Here is a 17541-nt window from a genome sequence, read left to right as displayed (position 1 = left end):
GTAGTTTCTCAAACCCTGTAAGGCGGATGAACGTGGACCTGGACCCGGACCCGGACCGTCAGGACGGGGGACCGAGGAGGTTCCTGGAGTCCAGCTCCAGGACAGAGGCACAAACTGCTCCAACTGGCTGTGACCACATAAGGTGTAAACGGGCCAGAGTGTCCGGAGTATGGAGAGTGTCCAGAGTGTGCAGAGTGTGCAGAGTGTCCAGAGTGTGCAGAGTGTGCAGAGTGTGAGGAGTGTGTAGAGTGACTGGAGTGTGCAGAGTGACCGGAGTGTGCAGAGTGTGCAGAGTGTCCAGAGTGTGCAGAGTGTGAGGAGTGTGCAGAGTGACTGGAGTGTGCAGAGTGTCCGGAGTGTGCAGAGTGTGAGGAGTGTGCAGAGTGACTGGAGTGTGCAGAGTGTGAGGAGTGTGCAGAGTGTGCAGAGTGTGAGGAGTGTGCAGAGTGACCGGAGTGTGCAGAGTGTCCAGAGTGTGCAGAGTGTGCAGAGTGTGAGGAGTGTGCAGAGTGACTGGAGTGTGCAGAGTGTCCGGAGTGTGCAGAGTGTGCAGAGTGTGAGGAGTGTGCAGAGTGACCGGAGTGTGCAGAGTGTCCAGAGTGTCCAGAGTGTGCAGAGTGTGAGGAGTGTGCAGAGTGACTGGAGTGTGCAGAGTGACCGGAGTGTGCATAGTGTCCAGAGTGTGCAGAGTGTGAGGAGTGTGCAGAGTGACTGGAGTGTGCAGAGTGTCCGGAGTGTGCAGAGTGTGAGGAGTGTGCAGAGTGACTGGAGTGTGCAGAGTGTCCGGAGTGTGCAGAGTGTGAGGAGTGTGCAGAGTGTCCGGAGTGTGCAGAGTGTGAGGAGTGTGCAGAGTGACCGGAGTCTGCAGAGTGACCGGAGTGTGGAGAGTGTCCAGAGTGCCTGGCCGGGGCGGGCGAGGGGGTCTCTCTGGACGTCCGGGTGAGCTGCCTCAGATCCGGCTGTGCTGGCCGGCGTAGCTGGAGTTATGAGAGTGACCGGACCTGACAACCTCCACAGGACCCGACTGGCTCTGAGCGGACAGCGAGTCCTCCAGGAGACCTGAACCCCAGACAGAAGAGGCCATGAGGCCCGGCGGTGGAGGTCGCAGCTCTCATGCTCCTAATGGGGTTTTCCCGTCCGGACCTGGCGACTCTCCTGGGACGGCGCCGGTACCTGAGCTGACGCTTGGAGGCCTGGCCCAGAGAGACCCGGTCAGCCAGGCCCGGCCTTACAGTCCAACTGCAGGGTGTGCTCCCGTCCGGGGACGGATATGGACTTGGACGTGCTCGGTGGCACGCCGGCAGATCAGAGACGCTTCATGAATTACAGATTAACAACTCAACCACTGAGTCAACGCCGGAATGCAAAGCATGCAGATAACCGACGGTCGGAATGTCCCAGAAAACAGAAAGTACAAGTCCAGACATTCAATGTTTCAAACTGTTCAATCAAAGAATGTAACAAACAAACTGGAAGAGCAGAGCTGGAGTCAAAATTACAGCACAGACAGATTACTTGGACCAAACGCTGAAGGATTTCCAGATGTGAGGAGATGATAGTGAAGACTTGTTCGTGAGCTCCCTCTAGTGGCCAGACAAGGAAGCGTCGTTTGAAATCGATTTTGAAAATCCCAAGCCTCATTTTCAACATTAGAATGACAAAATATGGTTATTATTGTGTGAAACACACACAGAAGGGCCTTTTCGTTGTATATCTTCCATCACACCTTGGAAGCATGAGAGGTGGTGGTGATTCTATCATCAGCTTAAAATGTCCCTGATGGTCTTCCCTCCACAGAAACAGAGAAGCTGCTGACTCTGGACCTGAAGAGCAAGCTCTCCGGAGATTTCTCTAAAGCTCTGCTCCTCTTTGCCGAGGTGTGTCACTTTGCTAACACCGTCAGTCTATCAAGAACCTTCAGTCGACAACTGGTTGGTGATGTTCAGGAGAGGTACCCGGGACTCTAAATCTCCTCTGTAGTGACTCTACAGTGAGTGGGCTGGCTGGCGCTGGTCATCAGCCTGTCAGGAAAATCTGGCATTATCATCGTGGCGTTGAGGCAGAGGAAGCGACTGTTGTTAAATCAGGAGGCCGAAGTCGCCCCGGCATGCTGCGGGAGAGGTTTTGTTGCCACAGTGGTTTGACGTAGCTGGGGTCCTGCAGGAGGCCTGGGGTCTCCTGACTGTTTGCCTGCTTCACTGCCCCGCCAGAACGGTTCAGATCGGCCCTCGCTGATCTGAGTGCAGCTGAATCACCCGATTCAGACGCAGCGTTTCGTTCTCTCAGTCTCACATGCACTTCTTCGATCACCCAAAGTGATCGTGTTCTGGGTGACTGTAACCTCCTTCCTCCACCGCTGAATGCGGAGTCGTAGAAGTAGAGTCGCTCTGGAGGAGTGGTAGAGGTAGAGTCGCTCTGGAGGAGTCGTAGAGGTAGAGTCGCTCTGGAGGAGTCGTAGAGGTAGAGTCGCTCTGAAGGAGTCGTAGAGGTAGAGTCGCTCTGGAGGAGTCGTAGAAGTAGAGTCGCTCTGGAGGAGCTGTAGAGGTAGAGTCGCTCTGGAGGAGTCGTAGAGGTAGAGTCGCTCTGAAGGAGTCGTAGAGGTAGAGTCGCTCTGGAGGAGTCGTAGAAGTAGAGTCGCTCTGGAGGAGCTGTAGAGGTAGAGTCGCTCCGGTAGAGCCTCCTCAGAGACTCCTCTGAACGTGTTGAATGATGTGAAAGCTGACACGTTAAGATCTCTCATGAAGAAAATGACCGAGTGCTTCTCCTGCTGTGTTTCTGCCGTCAGAACCTGCTGCTGTTCTGTTGTGGTGATGCTGACCCCTGACCTCTAGGTGTCACTGTGCTGATGGTTCCTGTTCAGTCTGTTCTATCAAACCTCACACTTCTTCATGGTTCAATCAAACTTTATCGAACTGGTTCAAGACAGACATGATAAAATGCTGCTGCTGTCTGAACTAATAACTCTGTCTTTCACCGTTCTAGCTTCCAGAATGTTCCATAATGAAGGGAGGCACACATCTCCTGTTTGAGTGTGTATTTTTGTTTCACCATCATTTCTCTTCAAAGTACAAATTGTCTTCAAACAATTCAAAATTCTTCACAAACAATAGAAGTGACTGGACTGTGTTAATGATTTAATACAAAGACTGTACAAAATAAAGTAACCAGATGTGCAGATGCTTCCTGTATGAAAACCAGGGACAAAAAACAGGCTCTTATTCTGAAATCGATGCTTCCAAAAGTAAAATTAACTTTCATAACTTAGTACTGGCTTCAGTTAATGTCACAAAAGAGACACACAGAAAGGACTAAGCAGCCCATTATTGTTAAGGATGAAGTAAAGCGGTCTGGTTAATGTGACGATGCAGCTGAACCCGGCCACCGCTAAATAACGCCAACGTCGACTTCCTGTTTCACTGCAGCAACGTTAACAAGCCGCGGCTGAAACTGTTCCCTTCTTCTGTCAACGAGAGGCGTGAGGCTGGAAGAAATGTACACAGAGACCACCGTGTGTGTTCCTCTCAGGAATAAAACGTCAGGACGCTCTGGTGGTTTCCTCGGACCAGCAGCAGCGGCGGGACGTCTTTAGTCAGCGTTTCCAGCCAACACATGTACAGGGCGCTCGACACCGTACCCTTCCTGGCCAAAGGCATGCTCCTACACACACACACACACACACAAAGTATAATCATTGAAGATGAAGTTAACCGGAAATTACGTCCTGAACCCTCGATTTACATTAAGATCACTTTACATCACCTGTCAAGCAAACATCCGTTCACACAAACTGTTCAAAGGAATTAATGGAAATGTGAAAATGAGGTATGCATGTATTTATCATATCTGACCATATGTACACATGTGTTATTTACATTTGCATGTGTGTGCATAGATGTGTTGAGACTTTAGCTACTTAAATTTCAGATTACTATGATAAGGATGCTGGAAAATAAAGAATTTTTTTGTGTAAAAACAGAAACATAAAGTTGGAATGTGATGCTTCCTTGGTGAAGTGCGGTGAGAGTCGGGTCAGAAGGAGGCGTGGACGGTGAGAGAACGCTCCTTACATGACGATGAGCTTGGCTGAGTTGGAGTGTTCCTTCAGCAGCTCGTTCAGCCTGATCTGGCGGTTGCTCTGCAGGCCGAACAGCACGGAGACGTGAACCACAGACACACAACGCTGTCCCAACACACACACACACACACACACACACACACACACACACACACACACACACACACACACACACACACACACACACACACACACACATACACACACAAACAAACACACACACACTCGTGGTCTGGGTGCGAGGGCGAACCTTGGCCTTGTAGAGCTCCAGCTCGTTGTCGGTGATCCTCCAGGGCTCCTGGGCCTTCAGCCTCTCCGCCGCCTCCTGCTCCATGTCGTCCTCCTTCAGCCTGTACGGCTCGATCAGTTCCTTAAAAGTCAGTTTACTGACAGAGAAAAACACACACATGCTCCGAGACCTGCTCCTCTGACCAGGAAATTTTGACTGATCATATCTATGAAGAAATAATTAAAATTGGAAATCCAGAGCGTACTCAGAGCCCTTCCACAAACACCCAGTCCAACGTTTTCACTAGAGCACTGACTCCAGCAGGCGCCACCAGAGGTCTTACTTGTGCTTCTTGGGCTTGGTGTTGATGTCTCCCAGAACGTTGATGTCTGAGAAGTCGATCCTGAACCTGCTGAGCAGCGTGGCCATCCTGGAGCGACAGAGGCAGGAACGAGTCAACTCTCTCTCCACAGTACTGGGAACTAGAGCTGCAGCGGCTCGGACTCACGCCCGGCGGTCATGGTCAATGCGGTTGATCTTCCCCCCGATGAAGACGCGGATCCTGCAGTCGCCCCATTTGCTCCTGTTGGTCAGCAGGTAGGGAATCAGCAAGGTGAGACCTGCAAACAAACACAGGCATACATGCTATGAACTCAAATTTCAACAAGTACTGGTATCGACCAGTCGCTCCAGAACAGCAGCTGTACTCGTCCTGTGAATAAGTGGTAGTGGTACGTCGGAGGAAAATCTAGTAGTGATTGCACAAATGCATCTGTTAAGTTTGGAATGAACTATTTAACAGGAAAAGAAATGACAGTGGACGATTACGAAGCAGCACCGCTACATCAATGATTTTTATTTTGGGGTTCGGCCATACTCTCAGTCTGAAACAACTGACCTCCATCGTCAAACAGCCACCACACGTCGATGGTCCCTTTGCCCTGCTTCTTCTTGAACTGCTGGCTGCTCTCCAGCAGGCGCTGGTCCGTCAGGCTCAGAGGAGACTTGGTCTCTGCAGCAGAAGACGTGGAACTCGTCCCGATCGCTGAACGGCGAAGCAGGTTGTTTTCCCACCGCCCTCCTCTGTTTGCTCCTTACCTTTCGTGATGAGCGGACTTGTCTGATTGTTGGTGGTCTTTGAAAGACAGGAGTCGGCGTCAGAATCTCTGACTGGACTGACAGAGATGAGCTGGTCCTTACTGTCCACCGGCGGCTTCTCGTGGGACGACAGCAGCTCATCTGCACACACGACGGGGCGGGTGGTGGAGAGGGGAGGGTGGGGGCAGTGGGTGGAGGTATGAGGTGTTTCACAGTGTGAAAGAAGCAAAAATCCCCAGGTTCCAGACAGAGGGAGGGACGGACGGACAGCTACCTTGCCCCTGAATGTGGGAGACGTCCAGTCCGTCCTGCAGGCGGAGGATCACCACTCCAAACTGCAGGTCGAAGGCGTCGCTGCAAGTCAAAAGCAAACCATCAGTCTGAAAACGTGGACAGCTGGTCACAGGTTCGAAGAGGGAAACAGCGATACCGACGCCAGCGTCCGGTACGGGGTTCAACGCCGCCTGACATGACCCAGTGAGCATTACATCTGTCAGCAGTACTGACAAGTGAGTTACAACCAGCGTCAGCAGGCAGCTAAAGGTTGGTGCTCATACTGGTGCTCGTGCTTTAGTGTCGGTGCTTCCCTACTTTTGAGCAGAACATTGAATTGGGTTCTTTACTAAACCAGGAGTCCTCACTGTATAGTGTTGATGTAATTCTCCAGATCCCTCATGTTTCCTTCGCTCCAGTTGTTCTTGAAACCCATGACCAGTGTGTTGGGCTTCAGCCGACCTAAACCAACGGCCTGGAAGAGAAATCCACTCCATTAGTGTCAAATCCTCATACCACCACTGAATCCACCATGGTCTGGGTGGATAGGATTTATTGCACTAATAAATGAAATCTATTGATTCTGGTCATTCTAAAATCTTCTCACAAGTTCAGGAAAACCGTGTTTTATGGTGTCTTCTGTACCTGAAGAAGCAGCTGGGCTCCATGCCTCAGGTTGTCAGCGAAAACAGGAGCGTAGAAGGACTTGATGCGCTTTTTGTTCAGCCAGCGCTGACAGCGAGCGTAGTCCTGCGACAGCTCCTTGAAGTTTGGCCGCCGGGTGACCTGCGGCAGGAGGAGGGCGGCGGTCAGACCCTCAGGCCAGACGGTGTGCGGCGGCTCCGGCTGTACCTACCGTCCTGACGTGACCGCACACCATGAGACTGACGTTCTTGGTGAAGGAATGAACCAGCTGGACCAGCGCCGGACGAGAGTTCGGATATCCGACCAGGACCAAACACTGCGGCCTGAAAGAATCGGTTTCACACAGGCACAGGGTCAGACGACGGCTGGTTCACAGAGACGGGTGGGTACTGGGTTCGGTACGCTTACAGGGATCGACTGAATTCCGTCGGTGCTACAAAGTACCGATTCATGTACAAACGGTTCCATGTTTCAGTAACTAAAAGCATCCCTGTGACTGTGAGGGAGTGGAAGAGTTGGCAATTTTCCATGCTGGACCTGAATGCAGCATGGATGATGTCTGTAGCTAGCATGTCAACAAAGCAAGGTATTGGTACCGGATTGGCTCAAATGTGAACGGTACCCATCCCTGTGTGGGGGTCTGCTTGTGTTCAGTGTTTTCAGTGGATCTTCTCAAGTCTTTAGTGGTTTTAAACCAGTTCCTTTTGATTTCATTAAAAAGATCTGGTCACCTCCGGACGGAACAAAATGCTGCTGAAGACTTTTAACAGGCACTAAATGAAGTTCCACTTTACTCCAGTCCTGCTTCTCTTCACTGGTCCGGGTGAAATTTAGAATACAGTTTATATTGTCAGTTCTCATTTTTAGAGCACAGCATGGTAAGAGGCCCAGTCTGGTTCCGCAGGTCTCTTCCTTTTAAAAGAAGTTTTCCATTTCCACAGAGGCTCATGTGGAATTGTTGGTTCTTCTCTTCTGTGTGAATGAGTCCAGCACTGACTGTGTTGTATGTGCCGCTGTATAAATAAAGATGAATTGAATTGAATTGTTCATCTGCCTGTGTGACATACGGAGCAAAATCCAGCTGGATCAGCAAAGGTCTGCCTCAGCATGATGATCAACCTGTGCTAATCCCCATGAGAACCTTATCAGACGCAAAGTGTAAAGAAGTCCATTTTTTCAGCAGCTGCTGCAGGACTTCTGCTTTCACTGTGTGTTGAAAAGGTAAACGAGTGAGGGATCGTCCTGTGCAGAATCGTAAGGCGTGTTTGCACTGACCTGAAGTTCTTGATGTGCTCCTCGACCCCGGTGAGGTTCAGGCAGTGAGTCAGAGCCTGGTTGTAGATCAGAGCCTGAGTCGACGAACCCCAGTTCACATCTGCGGGGGAACGGCGTCAGAGAATCAGTGACAGGGCGGAGAGGTCGCTCGCCAGCGAGGCGTCTTTGAGTCTCGGGCTCTCACCAGGTTTCTTGTACCCGACGTAGATGTAGAGCGCCAGGACGATCAGCAGCGTGACGAGGGCGGCCCACCAGTTGATGACGAACATGACCACACAGCACAGGATGGCTCCAGCCAGGGACACCCACATGTTGTAGTACTTGAAGCTGGGGCGCCACCCTGTGGTGAGAGGTGGGATCAGATGAACACAGCCGATGGAACATCGAGTGACTCGAGGGTTCGTCAACATCTTTCAGAGCAACCGTCCCCGGGCTGATGGGGCGATGGAGGGCGGGATGAACTGACATGCATTACATATATGAACTTTCATGTAGAAATGCGCATCGATGCATCGACGTTCCTGTTATGCTACAAACATCCCTGAGAGTCGAGGTAGCGGGCAGAGAGTTTACCTGGAGAGTTGGCGAGGGAGGAGTGGAAGACGGAGAAGTTGATGAGAGCGTAGGAGGCCAGGAAGAAGTTGGAGATGATGGGAGCGATGATGTTCAGCTCGGCTGGCGGAGAACAGCCCAGAGGTCAAAGGTCACAGTGGGTTCATCATTCCGCCGCTCGATGGGGAGTCGAAGGCTTACCGATGAGGATGAAGGCCAGGCCGATGAAGAAGGTCAACAAGTAGCCACGCAGAGGCTCGTTGTTCTTCCCATAACCCTTTGCAAACACGCTCAGCCCCGGATAGATGTTGTCTTTACAGAGAGCCTGAAAACAAACCGGCGTGATCAGCCAGCGTCTGAAACTCAGGTCACAAACGGCCTCTGTCTCATTTTGTTTTAGTTAAAAAAAACAAGTTTTCTCTTCAGTCCCTCTTTGTTGTCTTCTTTCTGTCCGTTATAAACCGCTGCTGTTGTCCAGCTGAAGACAGGAGCAGAGTTTCTGAAAGCAGAGAGCGCCAAACAGCAGACGGTCGGTGACTGACCTGGAAGACTTTGGGGGCGCTGACCAGCGATGCCAGAGCTGAAGACAGAGTCGCCGAGAAAATCCCTGCAGTGATGAGAGGCCCGAAGCCCGACACCAAACTCATGACCTGGACGACACACAGACACACACACACTCTTCACACTGCACTGAGCTCACCAGCAGGACATACGCCTTTGGGTCCCATTTCTAACGGACTTGACCAAAGTGACCAGCCCTCTTATTTAAATTGCATCCGTTGGGGCCCTGAGGGCCTTTCTGGTCTGTGTCAGGTCTTCTCAGAGGTCAGAGGTCATTATCAGGCCGATCTTTAATCCCTGTTCATGTTCTGCTTGTGGACTCGGTCCCCTTGTCGTCTTGTGGGCTGTTAGACTAAAGGCTCTCTGGATCAGGTCTCTCCTGAGGACCTGCTTTGTAATTTGACACCTGGATCCTCAGCTTCACTACCAGCTATGTTCTCTAACTACAGTCCGTAGGATGTTCTTGGTTCTAGAGTGTGGGTTCTAACTGGAGGATGCTGGAACCTTTGCTCTCTTCCTTCTCTACACTCCGCTTGTTTCCTTCTCTCTCTGTCCGTCTTCCTGTCTTTCTGTCCCACAGTCAGGTCCAGCAATATCAGGTGTCTGTACTGAAAATAAAATAAAATCAAGTCAGAAACCATGTTATCAAGACGAGCTTTATGCCGAGAAGCTCCTGTTGAAGAGCAGATCAGTGTGGAACCTTCCAGCAGCAGAACCTCCGTTCTGCTGCCTCCTGCTGGACACCACAGGACACAGGTCTCAGTCTGTCCCACTTCAGTCATTCTCCAGCATAACAGAGCGAACATGAAGTATAAAAACACTCACAAAGCTCACATTCATGATAGAACCACGACAAGAGTTTTTCCCACAAACAGGATGAGAACGTTCAGATCTGAGAGAAAAGTTGCTGTCGCTACATCTCAGCCAACGGCACCACGAGAGGAGCTCAGAGTCAGAGCTATCAGTGTCACTGAGCTGTGTGTGTGTGTGTGTGTGTGTGTGTGTGTGTGTGTGTGTGTGTGTGTGTGTGTGTAGGTGGATATTGTCAATGCTCGCATTCATCTCTGACCATCGGAGACCTTGTGACTCGAGACAACAGTCACTATTATCTCTGATGCACTTTGACAACGGCTCGGTCTCACACACACACACACACACACATACACACGCACACACACACACGCAGAACCAGGATTACAGCATCGCGTAACATCGGTCTGCAGCAAGCTGCACATGTGTAAATAATCCTCACATCTGATCTAAACTTTCTCACTTCTTTCATCGCTGTGACCAAAACCAAACGTTTCTTTCACTGAAACAGAGACACGGTGGGACGTCGCATTAGTGTGTATGAGCATTTATACATGCAGGTATGTGTGTGTGTGTGTGTGCATTTATGTATGTATGCATGCATGTGAGTGTGTGTGCTTAGTATTTATGAATATACTGTGAATATACACTCTAATGAATCAATACATAAATGATCCTGCACTGTATATTATGAGGGGCATATATAATATATACATATATTATGTGTGTGTGTGTGTGTGTGTGTGTGTGTGTGTGTGTGTGTGTGTGTGTGTCAAGGCCACAGTGAATTCTGTCTCGTACGGCCCTCATACATTCGTGTGTCTCACCCAGAAACGATTACCGGTGATGAGACAACTGAGTCAATAATGCCAGGATGTAAATGAGTTTCATAGTCATTCAGCGATTTATATCACGTAAATCCACAGTTGGTTTATAAAACAAACTAATTCTAACTTAAAATGATAGAAAGCAGGTGAGGAGAAACACTGGAGAGAAATTAGAACTTTATGACCAACACAACAGTAAAGAACATAAAACAGTCCAGATCTGTATAAACCCAAATTCTTCAGCCATGAGATTCAGAAGTGTCTGAGTTCTTAGTTTTCAGTTTCTGTTCTTTGAGCCAATCGCTGACCCTGGTCCTATTTCTGCGATTCATCACGATTAAAAATGAATCTTTTGACGGCATTTCATGAATTAATTGCGATTAACATGACTGACTCTGACAGCCCCATGTGAAAATTCATGCAAAGAGAATATAAATATAATATAAAATATCATGCTTCCACAGCAGTATCGGGTGCAGCTCGTTCTCCTCACAGGTTCCACATAGAACCCAACAAAAACCAGGTGGCGCCGTTCGGCAGCAGCATGGCCTGCAGGCTCACAGGGAGGGAACGGTCCGGAGATTCTTTAACGACCACAGTGGGACAGACTGGAGACGACGTTCTGATAGAACATCCAGAGGAGGAGGAAGACACCAGCAACTCAACCAGTAACTCAACCAGCAACTCAACCAGCGGAAACGTGGACGAGACACGACGTTTGTAGGTTGAAATGACCCTAAGCAGTGGTCTCAGCCAGTGGCGGCTCCGTCACATGACGCTGTGGAGGCCCACCGCCGCCGGTCCGTCCACGGTGATGACGGGAAACAGGACGGAGCTGTATCCCGACACGGCATCGCCGCCGCCAGCGAGCACGCTTCCACCCGGAACAATGGCTGCGAGTGTGTGGACCGACGTCAGCCTCCGCCGCCGCCGGGCCCACCTTTCTGGAAGTCAGATTCCTGAACCTCTCTGAGCCTCACAGCAAGTCTGAAGCCCTCAAACCCGCCAAGATGGAGAAATGGTTAAAAGTCTGGATTCTGGAGTCTGAAACCAGCTGCTAAACGAGGCTCTATTCACACAACAGCATTTTGAATTGATGGTTTTTGTGTGATAGCTAGCCCATAATCCAGGCGGTTATTCCTTCAGCACCCAGAATCCCGTTGGGCCTGCTGTGTCCACGTCTGGGCGGCAGACAGTGAGCCGGGCTGACCTGGAAGTCGTTCATCAGGCCGTACTGGCAGCCGCCCTCCTTGCAGATGGAGAAGTCGTATCCCAGCGTGCAGGCGGCGTCGGTGCAGTTCACCGTGTCGCTCACCGTGTCGTTGTGGTCGCCGGTCGCGTCTCTGACGATGCAGGAGCCTGAAGGACGCACAGCAACATGGGAAAAGAGGTGATCACCCCATCCCTGACGGATGTCCCTGACGGCAGTCTGAACTCAGTATCAACCCCTGTTCTAAATGCTTTACCGACCTGCAGGAAGCAGGAACTGAATAACTGAATAACAGGGGAAGAGTCCCAACCTGTGGAGAAGGCCACGGCCACGTAGGTGAGTCCGGTGATGAGGATGGCCAGCAGGGTGCCTTTCGGGATGGCAGACTGAGGGTCCTGGACACCAACACATTGATTATCCAACACAATCACGTCTTCTGAAAACGCCGTCCTGAAACAGCTGCAGCAGAGCGCTCGGCTGGAATGTTAAAAATTAGCCTCCAGTTAGCTCAATGTGTGAATCGTTGCTTTGGTTTCCTCTGTATTTTTGTTTTTGTCTCATCATTTCTGATGCAATGACAATAAAATCATGTTGAAACAAAGCGAGATAATGGAGATTAAAGAACTGCATGCAGCTGGAACTTCTCCTTAAAAGAAAGAAGCGAAATGAGTGAACGCAGGTAGAGATACAGTAATAATACTGCAGAACTCAACAAACTCACTGCTTGCATTCTTCTTTTGTTTCTCAATTATAAAGACATTTGATTTTTTTCTTTTAGACTACCAGATTAAAGAAAGAAATCTGAGATATCTGTCGTCTGTACGGTGCTGCAGAAAACACAGGACTGGACCTTAGCGGGCTGTTTTCTGCCCTGGAATGGAACAAGCAGCTGGTCTTCTTGTGATTTGGTGTCACGCTTTTGCTTCCTCACTGACGGCCTGTTTACATGTGCTCGAGTGCAAAGGCCAGGCTTTGGTTCTGCTGAGGGTGTCTGGGAGCTAAAACGAGGCCGGACGTCATGTTAGACAGGAAGCGGAACCCACGGTGAGGTCTCCCGAGATGTTGGCTCCAGCTAAGATCCCCGTGGCGGCCGGGAAGAAAATGGCGAAGACCGAGAAGAAACTCTCGTCGTCTCTGAAGTCTGGACCAAAGTTCTCGATCAGGATGGCGGCTGTGGGGAGAAGCAGCCAAACAGAGAAACACATGGAAATGACAAAATGTCGGACGGTGGTGTCAAAGTGGGCGGAGCTCAGACTGACTGTGGTAACCGAAGAATCCTTTGGGCTCTTTGCTTTCCGTCGGCATGAAGGTTCCGATGAAGTAGTTAGCGATGGCCGCCAGCAGGATGACCAGGAGCACGATCTGAGCCTGGAGGACGGGGAGACAGGATCTGATATCACGGAACAGAAGCACGTCTCGGTGGCGGCCAGCTCGTTTATCTGAGATCTTCGTGCACTGTTTTGTCTTCTGTTCTTGACTATATTACTAATCGACAGTTTCCCTTTAAAAACGACTCCAATAACGAACATTTATCAGTCTCAGATCCACTTTTGCTGAAGTTTGTCACTGAAGGGTGTTATCAGGGATCTTAGCTCCCTGCAGTATTGAACCTGGTACCCAGTACTGGTATCGGTGTCAGTATCGGTACGGCCCTGAAAAATTCACATCATGTTAATAAGTAAGAAATACCAGCGATGTTTGCTTCATGTTGGACCAGAGAAGACAGGAGAGGAATGTTTTCAGTTAAATGGAAGCCAACAATAAAGATAATTTAATATCTTGTAAGTTTAATGATATAATGCTCTACTTTTAAAATCAGCATGCGTGTTCCTGTATTTCATATTTGTACTACTGGCATGTTTGGACGTCACTTGTTCGAGTCGTGATTCGATCACCTTGGCTTCCCACTCCATCCCCGCCACAGAAATGCCCAGCAGCAGGATGACCGTCAGCGTCCCGACGATGCGGATGTCGTTGAGCTCGTCGGTCATCAAGGCGTCAACGTCCTGAAAACAGGAGCATCGGGTGACGGGCCAGTCCACCGGGGGATCCGGAGGGTCTGCGGTGACGCGTCTCTTACATTGAGCATCTCGACCACCGTCTCGGCGAAGCCCACGACGTACATGGCCACCGCCACGGCGTTCGCAAAGGCGAAGATGAGACCGATGGAGCCTCCGAACTCCGGCCCCAGACTCCTGGAGATCAGGTAGTACGCCCCTCCTGGACAGAACGGTAAAACATCGGCCTCATTCATTCACATTTGGTGAGATGAGCAGAATGTCTGCCAGAAGGCACCAAGCTCAGGGACTGAAGCCCGGACGGCGTTCTTCAGATATCTAACATGGAGAAACGTGTTACTGTGGGATCTCTGCTTCTGCAGAGGCCAAACGACTGGAAAGTACCAGCAAATAAAACTGCAGCACCTACGAGGAACCTACAAGTTCCTTTGAGCATAGCTGAGAGATTCTAATGAACCCGGCTCTCATGAAGACAGAATCAGGCTGCCGGCGTCTCACCTCCTCGTACGAAGCCGTTGGTCGCTATGGCGGAGGTGGACAGGCCAGTGATGGTGGTGACCAGAGTAGCCATCAGAATGATGGCGATAGTTAGTCCTGTTTGGAAAGACAAAGCCAGGAAACGTTACTCCACAAAGATCCCCGGGAAGTTCAGCCATCGACTGTCTGAGTGCTCAGTCGTAAACAGGACGTACAGGCCTCAAAGGCCAAGAAAACGTCTCATTTCGACCTATTTACTCAAATAATTGTGGCCTAAAAGTACTAATCAATAATTCAAGAGATCAACCACTCAGTGATAAGCGAACCTTCCCTGTTGATTGTCCCTCCTCATCTTAATATTCCAGTTTTGGCTGAATGTGGGTTTATTTGAATGGAACGGGGCTGTTGGGAGTATTTCACCGTCGTGCCGTGGATAACCTGCTTTTGAGGCTAAAACTGTTTCCTAATGAATGCTAACAACGTTTCATTCTACCTCACAGGAGAGGAGTTAATCTGAGAAACCTACCAATTCCAGCCTGTCCCACGATCCAGGACATTCTGATGAACAGCATCACTCCCCAGATATTCAGCATGCAGCGGATCTGCAAAACACACACACACACACACACACACACACACACACACACACACACACACACACACACACACACACACACAGAGTCCTCCAGTCACTGGTGTGTTCCGGTGCCTCGGGGTTCAGGCATGTTTGCAGTCTTTTACTTCCAGACCTGTCATGTTCATTATCTGCTTTTTCAACCAATAAACATCAAGTCAAGTCGAAGGCGACTGGGTGGACCTTCTCTTTCGGTTCAGTCCTCTTTCACCAGACCTGTAATGTCAATAACAGTCCACCGGGACAGCGGGGTCTCGTCATTACTGCTGGTGTCCAGCGGTCAGTAAAGTCCTGTCATATTCCCATCATGGCGTCGTCTCTTTGTTTTGGTCTCTTTTTTTGGCAGAATGGCGCCACAGTGTGGAGTCAGAAGGGAACCAACCAGAACTCCCTTGACCCAGCCGAACTTGACTGTTCCTCCGTGAACCTTCTTGGCGGCCATGGCGGCGCTCTCCTCCGCTGCAGACGGCTCCTCGCCGTTAGCCAGGCCCTCCTCGAAGGGCTCCTGACAAACATCCACAGCAGAGACGCACAATCAGACCAAGACCAGGCGCAATGAGCCCGGTCACTTCAGAAGACTCATTTAGACGTTAGCTGAAGGAGAGAAGCCTCTTGGACCTGGTTTGAACTTCATTAAATGTATGTGATCTGTAGTAAACTAAGCAGAGAGCTCAGACTCATCCTGCCTTCTTAGAAATGTTGAGGCCCATTTAGAGAATTGAATGAAAATCGCTGCTCTGCATGAATCAGGGTCTGAATCCCTCAGTCTGTCCGTCTCTGCTCCTGTCCCCTCATCCCGACTGGAAGAGCAGAACTCTCCTCCCTGAAACTCTTTAGCATGTAGCACGTAGCGAGGCTCAGAGCTACATGCTGAGCAGTTAAGCTAACGAGCGACGGTGTTGTTGAGGCATGACGCTACGTGTTACTCTTCACGCTGTGTTGGGGATCGTTTCAGAAATCGGTTCTGCATGTGGGACCCGATACCTGATCCTGGTATTGATGCTTCCTATATGAATTCCTTTTTCATAATTCTAGCAATCAAGCTCCATGCTTTGAAAAGTTTGGTTTGAGAAGCAAGAAACCGATCGCTCGTGAAAAGCTGACGTTTTAGGCTGTAATTATTTAGTTACTCAATGTACGACTCATTTTAAAACACTTTTGAAAGTCCTCTCTTATTTTCAATTCAAAACCTAAAAAAATATATTTTATGAGGATAAAACTTTCGTAAATACGATAAGTGGATGGAAGAAATTAAACTGTCTGTAGGCTACAGAAGACGAGAGACCCTGAAAGGATGGAGTGAGGATGGAGAGACCGCACACTGAACGTCTGAGCTGCTGCTGCCTCAAAGTAAAAATCTCTCTCTGGAGCTCAAACAAGCCAAAAGTTCCCATAACAAATATTTCTCTTGGTGTCATTTATTAATAATGGCCTATTTATAATTGTTTACTTGTATATCTCATAAGTGTGACTCCTGTACGTCACTATTTTCTTTGGCTTAGGTTGCAAATGAAAGTGTGAACGTTACTTTGTCGAGTTCGTCGTGGAGCTCGGACAGCGACGGTCGGGTCAGCTTCTCCCCGAAGGGCGCGGCGGTCTGCCGGTAGAAGTCGATGTTGGGCACTGCGTCGATGGTGTTGTGTCCGAAGGTCCTCATGTAGTACGTGTTGGAGTGCGTGTCGGAGATGTGCGTCTGGCCCGTGCCGGTCGAGTGCAGGCTGACCGAGTCGCTTTTGGTGGCGTCCGGCTCGTGGAAGACGTCGGGCGGGAGGCCGATGTCCGCGGCACTGCCCAGAGCGCCCGAGTCCAAGAAGCCCACCACCCTGAAGCGGCCTTTGGACTCCTCGGGGGGTTTGGATCCATCACTGAGGCCTGGAGCCGGAGCCAGAGCCGGAGCCGGAGCCGGAGCCGGAGCCGGAGCCGGAGCTGACCCCTCCGTCACCACGTCCACCTGGAAGCGGATCTGACCTGAGCTGTCGGTTCTTGACGGCGGTTTCTGGCCCGACATGCCTGCGATGGTGGACGATCAGGAAGACAGAGGCGCCCTGAGGGAGAACTACGACTAAGCAAGTGGTCCAGAGTCCCGGTGGAGCATTGAGAACGGCGACCGGTCCAGAACGGGCTCACAGTCCGCGGTCCCAGTGGTACGTGAAGAGAGAAGACCTGCACTCATTTACTCCTCTGCTGCTCTCTGGACCACGCTCAGAGCTGGAAGCCCAGGACGCACAGCCACGGGCGTGCGTAAAGGACACCACGTCTCCCCTGTCAGTGTGTGTGTGTGTGTGTGTGTGTGTGTGTGTGTGTGTGTGTGTGTGTGTGTGTGTGCGTTCCTTTGAAACAAAGACATTTGTCATCGGTGCTGGTGACATACTGAGACATTCACACAGGCCAAGATACGCATGAGGGGAGGCAGCTGCCCCGGCATTAGCATAGCGAACAACAGCAGCTCTCTTTGTCTCGGTTCTCGATGCGACAGTCGAACAGTGAACAATGCGTTTGAATCCATCAGTCAGAGACTCGCAGTTTTAATAGTTAGTATTTGCTGCAGCTGATAAACTTCCTCGCTGTATTTATGGAAGACAGGCTCTTCTCGCAGATCTCAGATGGAACTTGACGTGCAGTGGATTCCATGCATGAGCCGGTTTAGACCGCGGCGAGCCGGGTTACTTTGACCCTGCTGACGATGAGTTGTAGAACAAGAACCAGGACATGAAGGATAAATCCAGAAGACGAAGGCCTTTATTTAATGTCCTCCAGGAGCTCGTTTGTCTGTAGTTTACAGCGTCTGTGTTTCGAAAAATGGACAAAAGAGGCTAAAATGCGGCGCTACACCAAGCTGGGATTACTGGGGGGAAAT

General features: G+C 50.4%; 1 protein-coding gene across 1 annotated transcript; it reads right to left on the bottom strand.

Annotated features, from left to right (window-relative positions):
* Nucleotides 1-3509: 3509 nt before the first annotated feature.
* On the bottom strand, nt 3510-16724 carry LOC115397784 (solute carrier family 12 member 2-like). The gene is made up of 26 exons (XM_030104242.1): nt 16213-16724; nt 15067-15189; nt 14577-14652; nt 14072-14167; nt 13636-13775; nt 13451-13561; nt 12815-12923; nt 12599-12726; nt 11866-11950; nt 11556-11704; nt 8690-8797; nt 8349-8472; nt 8169-8270; nt 7780-7935; nt 7596-7695; nt 6532-6643; nt 6321-6461; nt 6044-6150; nt 5677-5756; nt 5403-5543; nt 5203-5316; nt 4813-4924; nt 4648-4734; nt 4326-4461; nt 4068-4135; nt 3510-3657 (listed from the first exon to the last, which is right to left on the bottom strand). Exons 1-26 carry the CDS (start codon nt 16690-16692, stop codon nt 3522-3524), a joined length of 3321 nt encoding a protein of 1106 aa, XP_029960102.1. The 5' UTR covers nt 16693-16724; the 3' UTR covers nt 3510-3521.
* Nucleotides 16725-17541: the final 817 nt, after the last annotated feature.

This window comes from Salarias fasciatus, chromosome 12 (genome assembly GCF_902148845.1).
Source record: "Salarias fasciatus chromosome 12, fSalaFa1.1, whole genome shotgun sequence".
Classification (NCBI taxonomy): Eukaryota; Metazoa; Chordata; class Actinopteri; order Blenniiformes; family Blenniidae; genus Salarias; species Salarias fasciatus.
Note: the sequence above shows the minus strand (reverse complement) of the source record. Positions and strands in the feature narration are given on the sequence as shown.

Excerpts from the sequence above, each read along its gene's own strand:
- LOC115397784 (XM_030104242.1), bottom strand. The coding sequence starts at position 16,692 with ATGTCGGGCCAGAAACCGCCGTCAAGAACCGACAGCTCAGGTCAGATC. Across the intron at positions 15,190-16,212 it reads TCCACGACGAACTCGACAAA|GAGCCCTTCGAGGAGGGCCT; the intron begins GTAACGTTCACA and ends GATGTTTGTCAG. Across the intron at positions 4,136-4,325 it reads TGGAGCTCTACAAGGCCAAG|AGCAACCGCCAGATCAGGCT; the intron begins GTTCGCCCTCGC and ends TTCGGCCTGCAG.